The 24,916-nt window shown below is 43.9% G+C and overlaps 1 protein-coding gene across 5 annotated transcripts in view; it reads left to right on the top strand.

Moving 5' to 3' along the window:
- Positions 1 to 24,916, top strand: part of PDZD2 (PDZ domain containing 2) — a 198,334-nt gene that overhangs the window by 43,718 nt on the left and 129,700 nt on the right. For all 5 annotated transcript variants that reach the window (XM_084504627.1, XM_084504626.1, XM_084504624.1 and 2 more), the window contains exon 2: positions 16,773 to 17,576. In XM_084504627.1, coding sequence (XP_084360753.1) covers positions 17,074 to 17,576 — 503 coding nt within the window. In that variant the 5' untranslated portion in view covers positions 16,773 to 17,073. The remainder of the gene's footprint in view (positions 1 to 16,772; positions 17,577 to 24,916) is intronic.

Below are 24,916 nucleotides of genomic sequence, written 5' to 3'. Positions count from 1 at the left end.
GGTGGGACAAGGAGGAGGAAGAAGGAAGGGAGTGGGGAAATGCTCGGGGAGCAGTGTCTGGTGTGTGTGGATGGGAGGTAGGGAGCTGTTTGCTGAAGGAAGAAAGCCAATTCCCCTCTCTGAGGGCACAGCCCTGCCTGCACTTGATTCACTGCGTGCTGGTTGAAAAGGGCAGCCTGGCTGTATTTCTGTCTGCTCTCTAATAAATCTCTGCTCTTTGAGGCCTTTACTGTATTAAATGTAAAGACTAGTACTGCAGCTCGTGCTCCTGAGGTGTAAGGAGCAGCAGCAGATCGGTGCCCACTCACTTGATCTTCATTAAGGTGCCTTGTGGTGATTTGGCCTGAATGGTGCTTTGGGCTGTGACCTAGCTGTTGTCCCTCGTTTGGGCTCCTGTAGGGGTCAGATCTACATGTGGAGCCTGAGGCCAAGGGGGCAGAGACCCTAAGATAGCTGCTTCCTCTGCACCCCACAGGCAGCAGGGCTGGTCCTTGTGTGATGAAGCTGCATTAGATGTGCACCAGCCCTAGGGTGCTGCCCTGAGCATAGGTCACACCTCTCTGCTCTTAGTGTTCCTGCAGCAGCCACAGGGGCAGAAAGGGGAGTAAAATCAGAAAAGTGAGAAAAAGGGGAAGGTAGGGCTGGTTCAGCCCATCCCAGAAGGTTCCTGATGTGTCTGTGCAGGTTGAAAAGGTGGGTCTGAGTGTGGCTTCTGTGTTTCATGCTCCTTGATGGCCACAGTGGGTCTGGCACCAAAATGGGTCCAGGTGAGAAGAGACAGGGACAGTATGGAGGTATAATGAGGTCCTCCAGGGGAAGGCAAATGTGAACGCAGATACTGGATTCCCTCACAGCCATCTGCTGGGTCAGTAAGCAGTACAAATCTTCTCTCTGTTCCTTGTGTTTTGGGCCACTGGGCTGAGGGTGGTCGGCACCTCTGGGCAAGCTTTTGCTCACAGGGAGCACAGCATCCCACCTGTGGTTCTGGGGAGCAAGTCCTGGCCTACAGATCAGACATCAGATGGGATGAGTTGTGTGTTCGTGTGAGCTGAGACCTGGAGAATGAGGCTAAAACCAAACCTTGAACATCTCCTTCCATCTTAAAATTATGCACTGCAACATAATGTATCCGGGCAACCTTTATTTTCGGCATTTTTTCCCCTTCCTCTCCAAGTGTCGTACTTCTGCTTCGGAAGCTGGTCTGCTTTATTTTTATCCCTCTCATATGACAATCCAGAAAGCTTGCTTGCATCTTCATTTTTTTTCGTGTAAAGTAAAATAAATTTTTAATGAAAGATGAACAGTTTTAAGATACAGGTGTACACGTACACTGTTGTGGTGTGGGAGAAGGGAAGTCCAGAGCAACCTGCCCATCCCAGGAGGCCTTGGCAGGGCTGGAAGCCTCAGGGGTGAGTAGCTCAGATGTAATGCAAAGGTTTATTTGTTTATTTCATTTTTAATATTGCTACCTGATATATTAAACCTATTCTAATAAATGCAATCTGCAGTATCTCTTGGCAGAATGTAGTTTTAAGAAATTCTATCTCAATTTCCCTTCTTTCCTTGGATTTTTGTTACAGTTTGCACCTGTAAGCTTTTTGTGGAAGTGGTGACAAATTTTATATCAGTGCGTTTTGTCAGCAAAGAATACAGAGTCCATGAAATAGATATTCCTGGAAGGAAAGCCTGCAGTGGTAATTTGTGTGAGGGGTTGTTCCTCACCACAGGCAACACCTCCTGTTCTAGCTTGCCTCTTGCGATACACAGGGGCTTTTTGCTTTGGAGTGAGGAGTAGCAGGCTGAGGTTGTGTGATCAGCAGCCTTGTCTGCAAGAAAGGCATCAGACACCCAAACTCTTTGGCTTTTTGAGGTGGTGTACAAAGACAGAGAAAAAGGCAACAAAGAAATATTTGAGATTTCTTATCCTAGCTTCTTGGAACATTCAGACATGTACAGGGGTTTTCCTCTGATTTTCCAGTGAATATGTCTCTTTAAAATATTTTCCCAATGAATGAAAATTCCAATTTTTAACTAATTGTACATGATTGTATTTTTAGAGTTTTTCATCTTGAGGTTGGGCATCTGGCTCTAGTTTTCTTTTTCTAAGAAAAGCACTGGGACATTTAAATAATTCAAGGAAGAAATTATATGCGCTCAGCAAACAGATGTCAAAAAAAATGAAAGCAGCTTAAAATCTAGGCCTCCAAAGTCACTTCCATATATTTCCTTTTTACAGAATGTATTTTTAATTAGCTTTTAGAAACAAAGTGCCATGCTGACATATACATACTTGCCAATGTTTTATTATGGGACAGAACAAAGAAAATGAAACCGAAGTTACAAACTATTGTACTATAAAATGTGAGATAGGTATTATGATAACTAATTGGTTCACCTTATAAAGCCCAGAGTTAGAAGACTGTAATATTGCTGTTTTCCAGATGATCTGGAGACAATTGAATGAGTTTCTGTGCTTCGCAACAATTGAGCTTAGTACAAGAGCTCTTCTGGCTCTGGTAAAAATAATATTAAAAAAAAAAAAAAAAAAGGAATTAAAAATGAATTTCCTTTTCTAGGTAGTAAGAGCAGAAAGCATTTATGCTCTCTTCTAGCATGTTCTCTGAAGACATTGCTTCAGGGGTGAGGTTTTGTTTGCGGTGTGCCACTGCCCCTCTCCACGCAGTGCAACCGTGGGATGGCTCCTTCCCTAGGCGGGAACTGTTGCTATCCCCTCCTTGATGCTGCTTTTTATCTAAATCCAAAATTGAAGGATCATGGAAACTTGCTGGCTCACACAGACCCCTGTATATGAGCATGGGAAATATTTTGCAGTATCTTACCTGAATTTGCCTGCAAGAAAACTGAAGGCTGGAGGTCAGTCAGGCGGGGCTTTGAGCAGCCATGTGTGTCCGACTGGTAATGCCAGCTGCCTGGTTATCATTTAAGATGCCAAAGCTTCTGCTACCACATTGTTTCTTGAGGCTACCACATCCCTTTTTGACTAGGAGGTATTTTGGTGCTGCTTTAGGTCTGGGGTAGAGCTGTTAGGGAGACTGATTTCCATCAGCTGCGGAGTTGCTTTGGTGCCTAGGAGAGCAGGGATGATGGGGGATCTCCAGAGCCCTACATTGATCAGGCAGCAGCTGGCTTTTGGGCCAGTTTTGGAAAATCTTTGAAGGTGTCTGACTGATGCAGCAAGGGACAGGGGCTGCTTTACCTCCAAGGAGGGGGTTTTCCACCAGCACCTAAAAGGTTGGATCAGACTCAGTGGAGGAAATCATCCACTGCCATCAGCATGAAGGTGGTGCTGAGTTTGTGACTTGTCCCCATTCTTTTCTTTTTGAAGGAGAGGGTTGCTTAGGTTTCATGGGGTCTTTCTGAAGTTGTGTGTGACACCCTGCTCCTCCTTTCCTTACCCATCCTTCCAAACCGTACCATGCTAGCAACTCTTTTAAAAGTGATGCTATTTAATCAGGTCCATGCTTGTTTGTTGACGGAAGAAGAGAGCATTGGGCTTGAAAAACAGGGATGAGTGTAGCAGCCCTGTCCATTGCATGGTGAGAAGAGCAACCCTTCATCATGCTCTGGCTTCCCAGTCTGCCAGGCCGTCAGCGCCTGCTTCCAACTCATCCCATGCTTTCCTGATTGGGAAGAGAGGTTCTTTCTGCAGTGCTGGTGTGTTCGCTTCTCTCTGTTGTTTGTCTTGTTGGCACCAGGTCTTCCCTGCCTGGGGGTTGCTCATAATGAAACAGTAATCTTCACAGCAGTAAAACTTAAATTTTGCTCAGATACATAGTGCAGTGATGTGGCTATCAAATGTCTCTCTTTGGCGGGATCTCAGTGTCTTGCTTGGACTGCTGTTTCTGGAGAGATTTTGAAGTGTAAGAAAAGTGTTCGCAAAAATAAAGAGGTGGGACAGATTTTGTTGTGCCAAGGTACATATAGAGTATTGAATACACGTCAAACAGTGCCTGGGAATATTCTAGTGACAATAGATATGTTTAGTTCCTGATCCCAAGTGTATTTTTAAGTGCATGATAAGTCTGCTAATATGAGCAAAATTACATAGCTGCTCAAGTGTTTGAAGGGCTGTGACTTTAGTTTTCAATATGTAGATTTTTGTCTACAGTGCACTTGCTTTTTTTCTTAAAAACCAAACAAAAATGTGTACTTAATTTATAATGGTCAAGTCCAAAACTGAAGTAGCACTTTTTTAGTTTTGAAAAGTCTGTTTGGTTTAAATGAGGCTCGGTGGTTAATGGCTGACTTAGAAGCTCAAACTTAACAGTAGAAGGTTGGGGGGGAAAACAGGGGTGTGTGGTCATTCTGTTTTGTATCTTTTTCTTTTAGTGGTTATATCCTGTTACAAAGAATGATTATGATGAGGGCTTATGTGGGAGGGTCAGCTTGTTGCATGTTCTTAAATCTTTGCCATGACTTGGAAAGCCTGCCTAACTTAATTTAAATAGGATCTGCTGTTACACACATCTGAACGGCATGATACTTAAAAGTGCATATGATGTTTCTGTAAGTCCAGGGTATGGTTAATGTAACAGTGGTGTATGGCATGGTAAAGATTATTATGTGTGTTTACTCCAAATGGACTTGCTCTTTTGTTTTTTTTTTTTTTTTGTTGGTTTTTTTTTTTTTTTTCAGTGTAGTAAGAACATTGGCTCAGAAACTTGAATATTTAAAATGCCCAAAGGCAAGACTTTGCTTTCCAGGCTTTGCTCCTTGTCTTTACAGAGATGATGACTGCATAAAAACACGCGGTTGGGTAAAGCACTGAATCATTACTTATAAACCATAACATTTATTTATGTATTTTTAACTGGGGATTAATTCAGCACTGAAGTATTTGAAAGCACCAAAGGGATACATGAGCACTACCATGCCAATGACTTCTGTGCTTGAAACCTCTGTCCCGGACTGCGTGAAGATTTTGTGAGATCGTATGTAGCCAGTTAGCGTGAATGGGTGAAAAATGAGTCTCCTAACCAATACATGGTGGTAACAGGAGTCCCTGAAGAGCACAGTTTCCTAGCTGTCTGCGCAATGTGATCTGGGTTGTGGCATCTGGACTCCGCTGAAGCTTGCAGGGAGACTTCCAGGAGACAATCGTCTCCTCAAGCTATCCTGGGAGCACAGGCTCTAGTGGTTGGGTGTAGGTCCTACACTCCTGGCAGAAAATACTTGGTGGTTGCCAAAAGCACGTTCCAACAAGCTAAACTTTCTCTGTCTCTAGCCTGCACTCTCCCCTCCTTTTTCTGAATAGATAATTTTCAATCAGACAGAAAAAAATCATCTGAGAGAAACCGGACCAAAGGCCACAGTGTTTCACCCTGCCCAGCTATTGCTGGTACCAGAGGAGCATCCTGGGCTCGGTTGTGTGAAACCACAGAAGCAACTATAAAATTTGTCCACATCCAAACCTGCGATGCTACCTTGCCCAAGAAAAGCATTTTTGCTCCCCATGGTCGTGAGGTGGCTTGAGGTCCAGCGGTGTGCAGGGGGGAGATGATGGTACAGTGCCAGGTGGGCCTGATGCAGCGTGTGGTCAGCAGCCATGATGCCTCAGGAGTAGGCCCAGCCAAGGGAGAAGTTCCCAGGTTCCTGCTCTGAGAGGCCTGTCTGAGGGGAAATAAAAGTGCTGTGGTCAGAGCCAGCATCAGCAGCGTTGTGTCTCCAAGCTCGCTGCCTGCTGCAAGTTTCTACCAGGCAGGTTACCCTTCAGTTTGGGAAAGAAAAATGCGGTCTGGCATGCACGCTTCGGGAGGCTGCTGTAGTTCACCTGGAGGTTAAGAGGACAGGGTTATGATTCAGTGGCTTGTGCCCCTCAGAGGTCACAGACAAACCTTTTGCACCTGAAGACCCACTACATCAACTTGACAGAGGGAACAGGAGCTAAACTATAACTGCAGGGTGCAGAAGCTCACCGCCAGCTGTGGAAATCCAGCACTCGGGGTGCACCTTACTACTGGCTGCGGTCAAGGAGATGCCCTGGTTTCGGAGATGCCCTCCCTAGGATCGTGATGGGTCGTTGGCTTCCCGCTTGCCTGTCAGGAAGCTGAGCTCTGCCAATGTGTTGAAATGCTTCACACAGCTAAACTGACTCCACACAGAGAAAGTGTGGCTATCTAGTGTTGAAGGCAAATGTGTTTATTGCCTCCAGGTGGATACACGTGATGGGGAGTAGAGATTTAAATTGCTATCCGAACATCCTTACCTTTAACAGAGGTGCAGTTTACTAGGGAAGGAAGAGATCATTGGTGATGATTAGTGATTAGTAAGGTGTTACAACATCTAACAGAGCTGAGACAAGAAAGGTCTTCGTGGAAAGTCCTTTCGTATGCTCTGCTTGACACGATTGTCTGGGAACACTCACAGCAGGCTGATGTTTAATTATTTCCAATGCTCAGATCTGGTTAGAGCTGATTAATAGATTGTGGAAATACTGATATGGAAATCTGTCTTGTTAAATCTGGAAATAATTTTCCATGTCTTAATTCACGGTTAAGAGATAATATAAAACAGTTTTATAAACATTTTTTTTATAAAACAGACTTTTTTTTTATTATTAAAATTGTGGCGTTTCCAGTAACATAGTAAAATCACAGCAGTCCATCTTCCAACTGCATTCAGTTTACATGGTTTTAAGCTGTATGTTTGCGTGGTGTTTATCAAAATTTAATTTAAAAAAAATTGTTAGGCTCATTAGTTTTTTTTTTTTTTATATAGAGTCACAGTATTAGAACATCAGATGTTTGTGGTTTGTTTGTAATTCTGTATTCATGACTCCTGCAGACAATGTGGTCCAAACTGAACATGTTATTTGCATTTTCTTGTTTTATGAATAATTATTGGAGATGTCTTTCCCACAGGAAGGTTTAGAGAAAAGTGGAAGCATTTAAAAATAATTACAGATACAGAAAACCTTTTTTGTCTTACTTAATGTAAGTGTTGTTTTCAGAAAGAACTAGTGTGTGCAGTAAATTGCTATAGAAGTGTTCAATATGTTACATGAAAGCTCAGTCTGCTTCTTCAGAAAGCCTTGCAAATGAGGAATTTGGTTTTGTGACCACTGAGGTGTAGATGCATGCTTATTTCAACATCATGTAGGAGTGGGTGACATTAGTGAGGGCTTTAGAAAAATGGGTAATTTTTTTGTGTGCTTAAATGTAAATTTAAAATCTAACATTGTTATTTATATTGTATGCCTGTAGTTTTGGCTAGTTCTCTGTGTGCATATGTGTGTGTGAGAGAGCTATTCTATTTTAAAACTTGGTAAGCGGATGTTTCTAAGAATCTGCATACTTAAAATTAGATTTCTGTTGTGGTTACACAACTGCAAAGTAAATCCAGAAAAGCATCACTGACTTTAATTATGTTACTCTTTTTTTTTGTTGTTGTTTCTATAAATGATGTCAGAAATGAATCATGAATACTCTGAAAATTCACAGTGGAGCTTCCCAGCACCAGCTCTGAATGTTTCAGCAAGTGGAAGAGATCCAAAGGATGATTAGGCATGTTGGCTTACAGAGGATGCTGAACAATTGGAGTGTGGTATGGGTGCCATTCTTCAAGAAAATATTTAAATATAGCTCTTCCATCATTCAAGTGAGCTTTTTCTGTTCTGCTACAAAACGGCGTAGTCTTTAAGGGTCTGTAGATAGACAGATATTTTTCAATATCTGGCAGCTGTAGACTCTTGCTTTGATATAGTCTGGGAATTAGATTACATGAAAATTAGATGATTTTAAGTCTTGTCTTTGAAATAAGTTATTTCATTCTGTTTTAAATGAATGTGAAAAGGCAGGCCTGCCTTTCTTCAATACTTAAAGTAAGTTCAGCGTAAAAGAATATTGGAAAGATTTAAAAAGTCATTTAGAAATTGCAAAATCTTTTCCATTGTCCCACCTGACCTGTACTTGGAGAAGAGGCTGGCTGTTGGAGACAGTTTGTGTAAAACGAGGGTGAGTACTGAAGAGAATAATTTGATCATACTAAAGGGCTTCTGTATCAGTGTCAGAAAGAGTTTTAGATTTGATCCTCTCATTAATAATGGATGTCCAGACGGATGCTTCCTCTCCTGCCGTCTTCTTTTTAATTCATCTGAATGATCATGGAAAATACAGCCCTTCGGTTCGAGCCAGGCTGTCTCTGCAGCTTAAAAGCTCACTGTATTTGCCCCTGGATCTCCTCTCACACCACAGCAGTTTTGGCAGGTTGAAAAGTATGTTTTGAAGATCTCTTTGCCAAGCTGAAGAGGTCAAACAACCCAGTTGTTGTTTAAGGCATAAAAGACCTAAAACAACAAAGCTGCACCATCGTGCCCCCAGTCCAGCATTTTCTTGCCATGTGCAACACAACTGGATTTGGCTTTCTTTGATTTCAGAACGGGGCTTCCTGAATGATTGTTCACCATCCCAAAAGCTGTCGCACTTGTCCCCAGGGGGACACCAGTGACTTCAGCAAAGGCAAAGGTCCAGCAATAAGCAGCGAAGGAAGAGCTAGAGCTGCCTTATTTCAGTGTGGCAGACAAAGGCTTTGGTTGAGCTCTCATTCGCTGATGTACAGCAAATAGCAAGTATTTTTCAATATTCACCTATTTATAATTTAATAATATAAGTAAAATCACAAAATGTTCCTGGTCTAGTGAAACTCCTTTTCAGGGTAGCCCTGAATTATGGTATAATTTCATTGGCCCAGTAGCCATAAGGATGCTACATCAACTGTGTTCGTGTTTCAGAGTCTGCAGTTTCTCTGCTTGTTGGTCAGGTCTTTAACACGTTGTGGGAATGTCTCTCTGTGGGAGCTCGCTTATAGGGACTCTCACATCTAGAATCTGTGTAAAGCTGTGACTGAAGTCAAAAGAAAATGTCCATGAATATTGTGGGGGAAAGAAAGAAGCTGGGAGAGCAGCGATGTAGAATTGTATGGACATGGACATGTGCACATCAGCATGCTGGGATTTTGTTATTCCAAGCCCATGCAGCCATGGAAGAACTGCCAGGCTCTGGGACTGGGGGAGGGCAAATTTAGGGGAGCCTCACTCCCTTCCCACAGGACAGCCTTACCCTCATCACCTCCCACACAGCTGAGCAGCCCACCCACAGGTAGGATGGTAGGGAGAGGTCAGGAGGGATGTTCACACTCATGCAAGATGTCTTAGGCAGTATTGGTGCTCAGCAAGAGGACGTGGTGTCCCAGCAGTGCAACCTCTGGCTTGGCAGAGGCACAAATGACACTTACCAATTTTTCCAGTGGGATTATGGCTACAGGAAGGCTTTATGTAAGGCTATGTAGGATGCACTCAGTAGCCTTTTTTGTAGCTCTCTTACCTCACAATAAAAATGGGGGTTATCACATTACCTTAACTAAGGATTTTACTAACTTCCAGTGGCTCAGATACTATGATAGCACAAAAAAATACCTAGTGTAGAGAGCCATGTTGTGCACTGTTGTACTGGTGGTGTGGTTTCCAAAACAAATCCAAGTATAAGGCGTGGTTTTTACCTAACTTTTTTGGGCCCCTTTTGCTGTGCAGCATTTCCTGCATGAGTTTTGCATTTCTGCTCTTGCCTATGTCGGTGTCCTCTTTGTGAACTGTTCTTTGTTCTCAGGGCTTGCTTGGGCTGATACTATAAACATCCCGGCAATTACTAGGGTTGATTTAGGTAGTCTAGATGTTTGCACAAGTCTTTTGATTTTTGATTTAGTCAAATACTTGAAAATCAGAACAGTGAAGAAGGCATTGTGGGGAACCTTTCTGCAAAAGTTGATAGAAAGTTTGCCACTGCATTTATTTAGCTATGCTATACCATTTTTCTGTGTCCAGCTTGACTGGTTAGCGACATGTCACAGAGTGGGATTCATCACATCATATTCAGATACCTCTATTTGATTTAGTCACACATTTTTTTTAGGCAGTGGAGTAGAAAGTGCACCTGAAAGAGATCATGCATCTTGTCTGAAAGTAAGTATCCATAACAGGTCAGATAACCATTTCCTGACAGTGTCCGTTTCTCTTTATTGGCCAGAAAGGGAGCCTGAGGAGATGAACCCAGATGGGAATTCAGCTGATGTTAGGGAACAGACATCCCAATTGTCATGTCCCTGTGTTCCTGTTGGTTACTGGTGTTGAGGTCAAACGCAAGGCTGTGGTTTGACTGTGCTATAAATCCAGCTTTAGGGCTCCTACAGCTGGATTCAAAGCATTGAGGCCATGAGATACAATATGCTGACTGCTATAAAACTCACTGTCAATTCAAATTTGCTCAAGAACTCCTAAAGCCTGCCAGTGTAAGATATAAATTTTTATGCCAGGTCAAATATCAGTAGTATTCCTATGGATACCATAGAGCTGACCTGTAACTGTGCACTCTGGCAAATTCAGCAGAAACATAACCGTGTGCCTGTATCTGATTTGTGCCACTGTGTAATCCAGAATAAAAGAGATTCAGTTTTGTCAGTGAAGGACAGTTACAGTAAAACTGTCTTTCAGCAATGGCACATCTTGTAGTGAAAAGTCTCTATTCAGTTCCTAGGTGATTTTTCCCCGCTGTTACTTTTTTTTTTTCCTTTTTTTTTTTTTTTTTTTTTTTTCTTTTTTCTATTAGTTGCTAATTAAAAAGTAAAAGAAATGAAAGCTATGCTTGAATAAAAAATAGCGAATTAATGTCTTTTGCTGGTGGTGAACTTATTTCTCTGGTACAGGAATGCACAGATGACTTTGAGAAAACAAGTACAATGCCTTTATCTGTATATGAAAGACTAACACTATCTTTCAAACATAACCTTTTAAGCAATTATAAAGTTATATCACTCAGGGGATAAAAGGAATTTTTAGAATAACTGTATGTATGTTTTTCTGGAAGTTTAGGCTCAGCTAGAAATGCCTGAGGGGTTATCCTGGAGGATTGTGTGTTGGCCATTTGCACAAATCACCTTTTAAAAATCGGTAATGGGACATTTTAATGACCCTCTTTATTTCCTTCCCCCCTACAAGAAAGTGATTATTGCAGATACTTTATATTACTCCTTTGAGGAGGCTGATGTAGGAAGAAACAGCTCAGTTTGTTGAAAAAAAAAAAAAAGTTGTTTTGCTCTGAATATCCATATATGCTTTTTGACAATTCCAGCCTCAACTAATTTCAAGAAAGTATTCATATTCTTCTATAACCAGTGATTTAGGTTGACCCTTCCTTAAGAAAGACTGAAAAAAGGAACCACTCTTCTCTTCTGTCTCCTGTGTTTAACTCAGTGTCTTGAACCAAAAAGCTGGAGATTGAGAAGAAGGGTTGTTAGTTCCAGAGTCATAACTAAAACCTTTCTCTGGGAAATGAAGAACAAGATATCCAGTTCATTTATGTGGGTGGTATTTGAGCCCTTGGGAGCACATCTTATGTGGGTGGAAGAATGGTAGGTAAAGGTTGATTTTTCAGGCTGTAAATGCTCCAGGGATGAAGGTGAGAAGAGCTGATAAACACAGAGAAGAGCAGAGAGCTGTATAACCTACGTCTGTGGGTATAAACTGATTATGAATAGATTTAAGTTAAATTACACATCATTTCCAACTATATGGTGTGGTAGGACATTTTTCCAGCAAAATAACAGAGGCGTAAAACCTCATTACTTCAAGTTAAAATTGGATGAGCTTTATTGGATAGAGGGTGAGAGAGGGGTGATAGCCAGGGACTGGATTTGATGATGTCCAGCAGGTTCCTTATGAGGGAGGGACCAGGCTCCTCTGCTTGCTGGGTGGTGGTGGCACGTCTTTGGGAAGAGGCAGGTAGGCTGTGAGATTAAATCATTGACCAGAGAGTGGCAATCAGTAGACCCAGAAGGAGTCAGAGCAGTAAGGACAAGATCTCTCCAGTGGAGAGTTGTCCCCAGGAACAGGGGCTCCTGGGCAGTGCAGGGAGTTGTGTCCCCACAGTGCTGCTTGTCCCAGCACTGGCCTCATTTACTCCATGTAAGTGTAAATGCCACAGTGGGCATGAAGGCAGTCTTTTATATTTAGATTGTATACTATGTGTGAGGCAGGTCTGTCACCCACAGAGAGAAAGTAAGGTGGTGGTAACTCCAGTAAATTTTCTCACATGTGTCTTGACTCAATTTCTGCAGAAGTCGAGCAAAAATCAATTTCATCTTAGTTTTGAGTTGGCCGTTTTCATCAGGCAGATCTGTTTTTTCCTTTGAAGAACAATTTGCCACCTTTCTATTTTTCTCTTACATCAGCACTGGAGCTGCTGTCCTCGCCAGCAGAGAGGTGTTCAGCTCAGACACTGAGCCTGAATTCGCAGAGCACGGGGCTCCCTGAGGCCTCCCTGCACAGCCTATTTCATCTGGAAGGAGTGTTTCCTATCTATGCCTGTCAGAGTCTTTTTTCCAGAGCCAGAAGGTTTTGTTTGAGAAGATGAAATCCCTTGAAAGTGCCGTGTAATTACCTACATGATTATCGTGTCTGCCATGGCTCTGCAGTGAGCTCAGGGGCGTGGACGGGCATCCCGCAGCGGGGTGGAGGAATGGTGTTTTGAAGGCTGCCTGCCTCTGGGGACCTGGAGTGGGCCCTTGTTTTCATCATCCTGTCTCAGGAGGAGCGTGTGGGGAGAGTCCTCCAGCAATGCCGCTAAATGAATGATGGATGAGCCTTATGTGGGGTGCAGATGCCCCTGAATGCCCCATGCTCCTCGTCTGACTGCAGCACCAAAGCTGAATCAGTGTCAAGTTGTGCCTTTGGCCAACGCACAAGGGTTTGGGAGACTGGAGCTAAAACTGAGACACTTTCAGGGGGTCCCCAATTCATTAGGCACTGGGGCAGTGCCTTAAATCTGGGGACAGTTTACAAAGAGCAGCCCATAACATGTCACCAGTGTCAAAATTAGACAGCCAAGAAGAAAACTCCTTAAATTATTAGGCCAAAAAGGGCTTAATTGTGTGAGCTGGTCTGATCACTTCTGGAGTTTGAATGGTTTTGAACCCTGTGGTTACTGGAGGCCATGCCAACGTTTGCCACTGAAGCAGTCATAAGGGTGTTGTTATAAGGCACTGGATGTTACCCATTTTATTAGCTCTCACACTATTCTTGTTAAGACAGAAAATGATGCTGAAAGGAAAAACGTTGGAGGGACTGAAATAGAGAGATCTAGTTTGTCCCACAGCCCGAGACAGGACTGACTCCAACCTTAGCTCTTCTCAGCTATTTGTGTAACCCACCGCAGAGAGGAGACTCCATTCACCCAGGACAACATCCTCTTGTGCCTCAGCATTCTTTATCAGTGTTACCCAACCACTAACCTAAACCTACCCTGAAGTAATTCATACCTGTTACTCTGTCTGGGCAGGGGGAATAGGCTGCTTTTTCCCACCTGTAATTTTGGGGCATTTTTAGGCTTCTGAAGAGTTTTAACTTGTGTTCTCACACTCCACCTGAGATGATTTTTGCTTTTTAGCCTACCTGGTCCTAATTTCTTGTGTTTCTTAGTAAGTCACATTTTCTAGACTGATCATCACTCCACTCCAACTGGGCAGTTTGCTGCTGCGACCTTCCCAGCCCTGTGTGAGGCTGCAGAGGTGCATCACAGCCTGACAGGCTTCATCCCTTTCGGCAAATCCCATGACAGTGATTTTTTTTTTTTTTTTTTTTTTTTTTTTTTTTTGCCACAGCAACCAGACTGTGCTGACATGTATGATTCACTATAAACCCTGCAACTCTTCCCAAAGATTTGCTGCCTAGCCAACTCTGTGTGTGGCTTTCCCTTTATAGTACTTTGCACTTGTTCTTGCTGAACTTTATCCCAATTTTTAGAGAACCTTTCTTTTTTAATTTTTGCCAAGATCATTTTGGATTCTAATACTGTTCTCCAATGTGTCTGCAGTCACTCCCAGCCTTGTATAATCTGCAGATTTAATAAGTGTACTGTCTTTTATCGTCCAGGTCAGTAATGAATATGCTGAGCAGAACGAGACTATATAGATCCTGCAGAGCTCTGCTCATGGTGTCCTTCTGTTTTCACAGCATACCATTAATAACTACTCCCTGGGCATGGCTTTATAGTAGTCTCATTTAATCATGTTTCTGTAGTTTATTTATGAGAAAGTTGTTTGAGACAGTGTCAAAAGCTATATTAAAGCTCAGATAAATGACATCTAACAACTCCTCTATTATGAAAAGAAATTAATTTGGTTTGATACGTTTTTTTTTTTTTCATGTCTTTTCTATATCTGCTGGTGCTTACATTTTTGTTATCTTCTATGAACATGCAAACTGGTTTTTTTTTGATTGTTTCAGAGTTTCTTGGAGAATTGAAGCTAGACTGACTGATACAGCATTGTTTTGCTGTTTCTCTTTCTGCCCTTGAAGACAGGCACTGCACTTTCATTTTTCCTAACTTTTGGCACCTTACCTGTCTGAGCTGTCACAGGCAGCCAGAAGGGAGGTATCTGAGATTGCTTCAGCTGGTTCTGTAGGGCTTGGCCCACCCTCTTGGGCTGGAAATATCTGACTTGGGCAGGGGACTGATCTCATGCTGGAACAGGGAGAGAAGAGGACAGTGTACCTTTGTTGTGATAATGTTTCATAGTGCTAGCTGTACTAATCCCCTGTGCATAGCAGGCGATTTTAACAAGGACTAAAGCAAAAATCAAAACAACATTGCCTCTTTTGGTGTCACTTTTCAATAACTTTCCCTCTATCTGAGCAACACTTTTTTCAGACTGCCTTCTTGGTATTCATATATATAAAAAGGGTAATAATTTTTTTTTTTTTTTTAATCTTTTGCAAGTTTCATTTCATTTTTGTGCCCTGATGTTCCTAATATTTCTGCCTGTGTTCGTACTATTTTTTAAATTCCTGCTCAGTAACCTTTTAGTGTTCTTTCTTCTTGTCTTTGAGGTAAACATAGAGCTCATGATGCTGCCAAGTCTTCTGATCCTTCTTTTGCATTGAAATGTTATTGTGCCTGTGCCTTTAGAGCATGAAATATTGTTTCTTCGAGAAACTACAGCTCACCTTGATTTCTTTTCCTTTAAACTTTACTGCATGAATTTTGCCTAGCTTTCTCTCTCTCTCTTCTTTTTTTTTTTTCTTTTTTTTTTTCTTTTTTTTTTTTTCCTAATGTACAGAAGCCAGGCATTTCTATTTTGCTGTTTGCAATCCCTTGCGTATGGCAGATTTCATCATTTCACAGTCACTTCTACATGAGTTTCCTTCCATCTTTTTACCCCCAGCACATCCTTCACTGGAGGCACTTCCCCGCTGATTACTTGACCTATCAGTTATGTGAGGATGCTGCTCCTAAGGCACCAGGACGCTCTGTGTTCTGCTGCGTTACTTTCCTGGCAGATATCTCATGCTTGTACTCTCCCATTACCATCGAGTCAGTTGTTATCTGGTCGCCTGACCCATTCAGCCTCCTTAGTTTGGGGGATTTATTGTGCCCACTTTAGTCTGAGATTTTAGTGAAAGTCTAAGTTCTATAGTAATATAAGTAATATATTCACCAATATTGCATTAGGTGTCTAAGATATTCAGAGTGCTTAACTGTGTTTCCTGGTCTATCTGCAGCTGCATTATCACCCCTGCTGTTTAGAACTATGCCCAGGCTCTTTCTGTCTTTATCCTTTCCTCTGTTTTTTTGTCCCTTCCTGTGTCCTACCCTGAGCCTAACTCAGAAGTCCCTGTAACTAAGCAGTGGGACTGTTCCGCCTTCCCAAGGTAGCATCCATCCTTGCTCAGATGTTTTTGTAACCTCACCCTGTGGCTGATGGGCCCTCTTAGGAGCATCATGCATGGCCCTGATGTGTCGTCCCTGGCACTGTCCCTATTCCTGCTTGAGCATCTTTGGGTCACTGTATGGTGGTGCTGTATGGTCAGAGAGGTGGGCATGCCTTGGCAGTGTTTCAGCAACGCTTTGGATCCAGCTTTTGGACTGCAGCATCTTGTAAGAGTCTTTCTTATAAAGACTTGTGCTCGTGGAGATGTGGACTGTTCCTACAGGCTCTTCTGCCTGATTCAAGCCCTGCATCCACCTCGTGAGGCAGCAGCATCTTCCACCTGCAAGGCCTGCAGACTGCTGGCTCGAAGCTGTTGCTTTCTTCTACCTGTCTGGAGTACAGTTTGCTGAGCAGCATATGCTGCTAGAGAATCACTCCTGAAAGAAACTGGTCAGCCAGACTTGACTCATGTCAGGGTTTTTCCTTATTTCATAGATCCTAATAATCCTAGATAAAAACCTTTCTCACCCTCTTGTGCGCTAACCTCCAGCTCTGGCTGCCTGCTGGCTGCTTGCATGTCTCTTTCTCTCTGACCCATGTAGAAAACAGGGTAATTCACCCACATAGCTCTTCTTGTGCTGGGGAAATGGGCAGCCATGTCCCTTAGATGCTTTGTTTGTGGGGTAGGTGTAGTTACTAGCAGGGTTACTAGCTGCACACCAGTAAGAGAAAGACCCTGTTGCCTGTTCTTCAGCATCAACCAGTGATGGTGAGACCCGTGTCAGGCCGTGCACCCCGGCAAAGCAGATTTTCTTGGACTTTCTGTAGGACTGTTAATTCTCTGTCTTGCTGGGGAGGTCAGGAACTAATGGTGACCTTTTATTCCCTTGCTGAGAAGAGCAGTTGGTGCCCTCAAGTGGTAAATCACAGAAGGAGAGCGGCTTCGGCTGTGCAAGCGTGGCTTTGGGGTCCTGTCCAAGGCGGGATTATGGGCTGGGGCTGGTGGATACCTGCAACATTTTTGGCACTCCTAACCATGCTGTTTCCCCTTGCAGGACAAGCTGCTGCGATGACTGTGGTGGAAAGGAGATGTTGTTCCTGGTGGAGTAGAGACCCCGACAGCAAGGTGTAGAAAGACAGAAGCTCCCCAGTGCTTCATCCACTGACCCCTCTGTGGGTCAAGCAGTGGCGTGGCCGCACGAAACCTCCTGCCTTGTTCTTGTCGTCAAAGAGAACCCCAAAACTGTCCCTGCGAGATTACATGGGGCTTGCTTTGGGCATCCACCCCTGCTCTAGCATGGCCCCAGGAGGCCCAGGGGGCCGTGGTGGGCAGCCGAGCTGCAGTCTGGGGAGCCGATGAGGGAATGCCCGGGAACGGCGATGCCCATCACGCAGGACAACGCGGGGGTCTTCCTCCCCCTGCTGTGGCAGTGGCTGCAGAACAGCCGGCGGGAGGGGGCCGAGGGGGCCGAGCAGAGGCTGTGCCGTGCGGCGGTCCAAAAGCTGAGCGAGTACATCCAGCTCAACTTCTCGGTGGACGAGAGCAAACTGCAGGCGACGGACAGCGTGGCTTCGGATATGGAGATCTGCACTGTCTACCTGGCCCAGGAGATGCGGAAAACTGAGGTTCTGGGTTTGAGCTTTGGGAACATCCCTGCCCTGGGGGACTATGGAGAGAAGCGGCGGGGAGGGAAGAAGAGAAAGGGGAATAAGGGGCCCGTGCTTGATGTTGGGTGCATCTGGGTGACGGACTTGAAGAAAAACAGCCCGGCTGGGAAGTGTGGGAGGCTGCGCCTGAAGGACGAGATCCTCTCTCTGAATGGGCAGTTGATGGTCGGCGTGGACGTCACCGGTGCAAGGTAAGGGTGGAAGAGCAGTCCCTTGTGTGTGGCTCTTGCAGCATGTGGTGCAAGTCACGGCTGGTGCTGACTTGAGTCTGAGAGCAGAGGTTTTGACCTTTGCTTTCCAGCCTCTGTGAGAGCGGTGGTTTCCTTCTTAGGAATCCACAGAAATTAAGTAACAAAAGCAAATCAATAACTAGCCTACATCTGCTACTTGCACATCCACTGGAAATGTTTGAGGGGTCATTGTGTCAACAAAATAGTGCATTGTAAGCATCAGAGGGTCTCCACTAAGGCAGGATTCTTCCTGGGTTTGGATAAGCCTTTTTTTTTTTTTTTTTTTTTTAACTAAGAATGAATACACACTCAGCAGCACTGGAATCTGTTTTTTTGCTGGTGCATCTTATTTTTCTTGAATCATTTGAATTGAGGAAAGCTATTTGACAGCTGAATGTTGTCTGAGACTTTTTCAAAGCAAGACATTTTTATGTTTACCAGATTGAAATAACTTCATTTTAATAAATTCCGTTTGATTTTATTTCATTTGCTCTCTTTTGCTGTTTCTTGTCCCAGAAAACCTGCAACCTTCAAGAGTTCAAATCAAAATTGAAGGTTCTCACAATGATACAGATTATTCTTTCTTTTTTTCTTTCAATTGCTGCATGCTGTAAAATCTGTTACGGCCCAGCTTTGCTCGTTGTGGGCTGGTAGACATGCTCATTGGTTATTTATTTGATGCTTCAGTCATCAGGCTTGCAAACCATGATGGTCTTGGTAATGTTTGCAAGTTATAATTCTGCAAAATGCACAGCCTTTGCTCCCAATAGGCAGTGAACATCCTCTGGCCCTGTGAGTGGGTCTGCAGCTGCGGTTTGGGGTGACCATTGCTCCTGAACCTGCCATGTGGCAGAACAAAAGCAGTCACTCCTCCATCTGTGAATGCTGGGAAGGTGAACCTGGCTGTGGCTTTGCAGGTGTGATAATAGTCCTCTGTTAAGGTCAAGCCTGTAATTCAATGAGTGTTTGTTAGCACTGTGACTGCAAGCCAGATGATCACTCGCACCCCCATATTTGAGAGGTTTAGTGGCAAAAAGAGGTTAGTGTGCTGCTTTCCCTTTGCCAGATGTCTCTTCCTAAAATCCAAAGGAATCGGTTTCAGAGGCCAGCAATAATGTTATCTTGTTGTTAATGCAAAAAGAAAGATAATACCCAATGGAGTCCAAAGTGTTTAGATATCAGTTCTTATTATCCTATCCCCGAAGGCTTCATTTTGGGTTTGTTCCTTTCTGAAAGCTCTGTTATTAGACCAGCAAGCTGTGGCTGTTGCTAATGAGAACCATGTGCTCCATTTACCCTAGTTGAGATATCTTTTTTTTTGCCGTTACAAAGGCAGAGTTCCTACTTTTTGATGGTATGGGCTCAGTGTCATTCTTCTTAAGATACTGCTTTAGAGTCCTCTACATCCAATTTAGGCCAAAATTTAGGACATGTCTTACTCAAAACCTGATTTGTTTTCAGCATCCAAAGCATTCTTGCCTAACTTACTGTTAACTGCGATTGGAGAAAGGTGCTGTTGACGGAGGACAATTTGGGACCTTGAGGATGCTCTCGATGTGGCGTTTGGTTTTACTTCTTTGGGACCTGCCTGGTAGTCCCAACCCTGCATACCACCTTGTTCTGATCTGCTCCAGGATGCTTTGGGTGTCCTTTGGTAGGTTTCTTTTTTTGGGGTGCTCAAAGCAGAGACAATTTTGCATAGGTTTATAATAGGCTGAAAGTCAACATCAGTTTGCCCTTTGGGAAACCTGCTTCAAAGCAGCAGCTATCCTAGAGTGTTTCTGTATTGCTTCTATGGTGGCAGAAGGAGAGGCTTTTCCATGTGGTTCTTTAAGTTGTCAGAGCTGGACAGCACACTGAATGGAGATACCTGGTAGTCCTGGCTCAATTTCTGTCTACCCAATCACTCTCTGGCTGCTTGAGAAACTCTTCAAGGTCGATATGAAGGGCTGTGAGTGCTGTAGCTCCCAAAACACTGGGCTAGATTGGCCAAATGAAAGCTCTGATTTATTGCTTGCCCACCAATTGTGCCAAGGGAGCCCCATCTTGCCTGGTGAATGTGTTGTGGTAGGCACTGGTATTTTATGAAATCTGCTGATTTACCTCCATAGCAGGTGGGAATTTGGCACGTACTTGGGGACCCTGAGCACTGAGCCGAGGGTCTCATGACTCTGCCTCTTTCCTTGGGATTGAGCAGCAATGTGAGTGGGGTTGGCAGAAATGTGAGCATGTACATGGGCTTCAGGTTATCTCCAGCTCCCTCCTGCCATGTGCCAAGGGGCTAAGTCAATGTGCTGGACAGCGGGAGAGGACACGTAAAGGTGCGTGGTCCTTTCTGCAGGCCCTCCTGTGGAGGCAGTCAGTCTCTAGAGGATGCAGGGACAGATGGCTGGGGCTGCAACAGATTAGGCAGCTGCAGACAGATTGCCTTAAAAAAATCCCCCCAGATATGGTTTTTTTTTTTTTTTATATTCAAGCAACTTGAACTTTAGAATTAAACTATCCATTTCTTTTTTTTTTTTCTTCCACAATCAGTAATAGCTTTGCACCTCAACTAGCCCATCTTTTGCAATTGCTGTGCACAAATTATTCCTTGTGGAAGGCTCTTTGTGCACTGCCTGGGGTAGGTCCTGTGCCTACAGGTCCTCAGCTCCCAAAGCAGTGACAGGGTCAGGCACTGTGCACAAGAGCAGTAAGAGCACAAGAGCACAAATTGGAGGGTGCCACTCATCTGTCACTCCTTGCTAGGGAAGCTGAATCCAGTTTGACTTCTTAAAAAAAAACTGTTTATTCAAACTCCACCTGATTGCCATGAAAACAGTAGAAACAGGTTGATTATTGCTGAGCTTGTTTCTTTTTTGTTTCTTTTCACTTAGGGAAACACTATGCAGTAATGTAATCATCAAAGGTCTTTGCTTAACAGCGTATTATTATATTAGAGAGGAATGATGTAGGTGGTGGCATTTTTGGTGATGTTAGTGACTGAGGGAAAATGATTGCTCTCTTCAGAGTTAGCAAATTGTGTGTCTATCAAATACAATTGCAGGGAAATGAGCTGTATTGAAGTACTGAATAAAGGTTAGTCAAAACTCTGCATATTTATTTATCTTCTGTCTATATAACTGTGTCTTCGAAACACATGGGTTATTTTTCCCCAGACAACAACTTCCTATGTATTTTGAAACTACTCCTCTCATTTTGGGCTATTGCGCATTCACTGGAGGGAGGCTGTTAGTATTCCTCCAGATGACAGATGAATCCTTCCTTTTCTTGAGCATGAGTGAATGAGCCTTCATTGAGCAAGTCCTGGGAGGATTGCAAAAGAATTATTTTGTCATGAATATCATTCAGTTTGAAATATTTGATTACGACTTTCATCAAGCATAGCTGCAATGTTGGACACAGCTACTACGTACATCTAATCTTTAAAATCACTGCTGAATAGATTTCCAAATTTAAACTGTTGTTGAAGAAAGGAAAGTAAGATACATTTCAAGTGATGACAGTGTGGTATAAACATGAGATACTATTATCATTTTGTCATTGAGGAAACCCAACCACTGCTTCACAATATCATGTTCCCCAGCTCCAGAAATGGCCAAACATTGCCATGTGTGGAAACACGGTCAGAGAGCTGGCTGCTTTCTTTTTAACCCACAAGCTGGAGTAGCTTCCAAAAAATGAACAGAGAAATGTTTTGACAGCCGTACCTTTGCATGGCCTTTTCTTAGTCTCTCCTCCTCAGCCAGTTCTCCTGGGGGACTTGCTAGGCCTCCTCCCCAGCACGAGATACGGCATGCCGAATGTCAGGGAAAATCAGTTAATCTTTGAAGATGCTGAGAAAGATCTTCAAAAACCAGACGTGCAATGGAGAATGAGCTTTAAAGTGTCTGTACTGAAGGCAAAGCTTTGACTTTACCTAAATTAGGGACTTTCAGAAGAGACAAGGTCTTTCCTGAGTGCTTGCTGCTTCTGCACACCACAACTACATGTACATGCTCCAGGACAGCTGTGAGTGTGGAGGTAATGCCTTGGTCCTCCTAACAGGTCAGTGCTATTCTTAGTTGCATAATATATGGATCTCCTGAACACCGTCCTGCTTTTCTGTAAGTGTTAGCAGCTGATCACAGAGCATGATACTGAACTTCTAGCCAAATTACAGGTGTCAAAATATGCAAAGCAGTTTGTGCAGCTTGCCTGCGGCAGTCAATAACCGTGCCGGGCCATGTGCACACTTGGATGAAACCTTTGGCTCCGTATTGAAAGAGTCCTTGCTGGTGCTGGAAGTGCAGTATGCAGTCCCTGGCTGTATTCAGGGTCAATTCTGCTCTGAACAGCAATCTTCAGGAGGGTGCTGGGAGCTCTGGCTGTGAGGAGATGCAGGGTGGTACATTAGCAGAGGGGATGGGAATGGAGAATGGGTATTTTTACTGCATCTGGTTAGAGCTGCTCAAGAGTTTGACACTGTGGTTTGAAAGCAGATGGTTCAATGCACTTTTTATTGAGCTCTCCTTTCCCCAGAAGTTTGAACTGATTTTTTTTTTTTTTTTTTTTTTTTTTTTAATATCATAACCTGCTTTGCTTCTATCCCCACAATAGAAAGGTTTCCTTGTCTGGACAAAAAACTCCCCGAGTGTAGCCACTCTTTGATATCAAAGTGCAATGCTCCAATTTTGCATTTTCAATGGAGCCAGCTTCCTGCCCTGTCATGGTGAGATACTACTGCTACAGGAGTGTGCCTTTGCTCTCTGTAGCCACTTTGGTGGCCATGCTTGTCTCTGGGGCACCTGCAGGATTTTGCAGCACCATTTTATTTGGTGGGGTGCTCACAACACTTCCAGGTGCTCTGACTGGCATGTGGGAATGGTAGGCTGTGAGGATGGTGAGCGAGGGTTACTTTTACATGATGCCCTGCAGACCGTAGTGATTTTCTCCTCAGTTGATCCTCAGTTGATTTGTGGTGTGACAAACCATGCCTTGGGCTGTGCATCCTCAGCTCACCAGCTGGGGTCCTCAGCTTAATTTTTGGCAATAAATCCATTCTTTGGTAGAGTAGGGCATTAGGGCACATGAAAGCATGCAGGATGAAGGAAGGGAAGGTTTTCAGGTTTCTGTGCCTGTGATAGACTCTTGTTTCCTGGGAAGTTATTGTGGATTGACCTGCTGCTCGGCAAAGCAGTCTCCTTCATGCATCCATTTTCTCAAGGAGAAATTACCCCAAGAAAACTATCCCTGGCCATCGCAGAAAGCTTTCTCTTACTACCCTCCTACCTCCTGGGCATGTCAGGTTGTACAGATCGATTGCTCTGTTTTGCTTTGTTTCCTCACCTCCTTCCCAAAGCAAAAGTGCTGCCAACACAAAGCACTGCTCAGTGTAAGCAGCTGTTTTGCCTGGTGTTAGTAGGGCCTTCTCTTGGTTATGTTCATAAGAAAATATTTTTGTTTTAATAGGAAAACAAATGGAAATGTATCCTGGCCCTTTGCCCTTGGCCAAGGGGCAAACATTTCTGTGGGAGCTCCTTGTTAAAATATTAACAGCACCGACTACACAGAGAAAAACAAACACAGTGGTCCTGGAGAGCACAGCCTCCAAATACAATCTCAGGGAACAGATTTCTTACAACTGACCTAAAAAATGCCCCCAGTCAATTGTGGAGTTGAATTTGTTGCCTCTATTTTTTATTTTTATCACATTAACAATCTTCCTGCTGCAAAGTGATGGATTGGGGCACAGAGGCTGGGACCTGTGGCTCATTATCAGGGGCACGGATGGGCAGCACAGGCTGATGTGTCCTCCAAGCTATATGGAGCTTCTGAGTCCTGGGGATGGAAAATCAGCAGCATGTAGGGGTCTTGGCTGGGAGGTTTCTCCTCCAGTTGAGCCTCTGTGAGCAGGGAGATGGTGAATGTGAGCTCAGCCTGTGCGAAATGAGAGGATGCCTGTGAAAGTCTATCATTTCATCTTGAATGCTGAAGTGTGGAGCCACCTCTGCAGCATGGCTGCTGTATTTTGCTCTCATACTGAATATTAAATTCCATCACCTGCCCCTAAAATATAACAGGTCTAAGAAACTATGAAAGAGATGTTTTTCTTCCCTTCCTTCATGTCTTCAGGAAAGGTACGAGCAGACTTAGCCACACGTGCTGAGAAATAAATTGCTCTGAAGAAATGAGCTTTATCCCAAATCCTCTCTCAAGAGCAAAAGACTTAACCAGAAGGTCACTAATCCCCAGACTCGGCAGAGATCATTTAGCTTGTTTGTCGTCTTTGCTGTATTAATCTGAGCGTGGGTTTCCCTCTGCACCCTCTGGTCCTGCCTTCCCTCTCAACCTCCCTACTCTGTGTCCAGCGTCTGCAGGGGCATGGCCTGTTCCCTGGTAGCAATGGGAATTTGCAGCATCCCACCACTACAACTGCCTCCTCGTCAGGCTTCCCAAACCCCTCTTCCTCCTTGTCTTTGCATCATATTTACTTTTTCCCTCAGCTTCATTTTAGCCGACAACCATAAATACGTCAGAGAGACTCCCACGAATTTAAACACCTGATTTCCTACGTGTGCTTGCATGTTTGTTCCAAAATTTTGGGGGTGATGTGCTTGTCATTGCTTCCTACACACTGTTGCTGCCAAACAACAGAGATCTCCTCTCTCTGTAGAAAGTGTGATCCAGGGGGAATACGTGACTTATTCGGCAAATCCCCAGGGTTGTCTGCAGCAAATGCTCCCCAGCCCCAGCTCTGCGCATTTTCCTTTCAGAGGGATTGCATCAGGCTTGAAAAGACTCATACAGAGGTTGGTGGTGTTGCCTTAGGAGGTGCAAAAGCTTCAGAGATTACAGAGTGGGTTGTCTGGAACTTTTTTTAATTTGGTGTTTTTGTTTTGTTCCATTGAGCTATGAAACCTCTGCATAGAAAGCTATACCTTGTTGCCAAGTGTGGGGTTGCGCATCTCCATTTAATTTGATGTTCTGACCATGGTCTAATTACAGAGCACAAGCCCACGCTTTGGGAGGGAGCTCTGCCTTCCCCAGTGATCTGCTGTGGGAATAGTCTGGGTTGGTGAATTCAGCCTCGTGCCTTGTCATTTATCCCTGACACCAAAATGCCAGCAAGAGCCCTTTTCCATCCTGAGTAGGATTTCCAGCCCTGCACGCTGCAAGCATCCCATGCTCTAAGGTCATCGGGAAGCACAGTCAGGGTGCAGCAGAACTTACTAATTGACAATCTGCTGTAATGCACAAAACAGGGTAACTTTTTTCCACTGTCCAGGCAAGGAGCAGGTGAGGCCTTCAGCCACAGAAGG

This window comes from Aythya ferina, assembly GCF_964211825.1.
Source record: "Aythya ferina genome assembly, chromosome: Z".
Classification (NCBI taxonomy): Eukaryota; Metazoa; Chordata; class Aves; order Anseriformes; family Anatidae; genus Aythya; species Aythya ferina.
The sequence above is the reverse complement of the archived record's forward strand: the minus strand, read 5'-3'. Positions and strand labels throughout refer to the sequence as shown.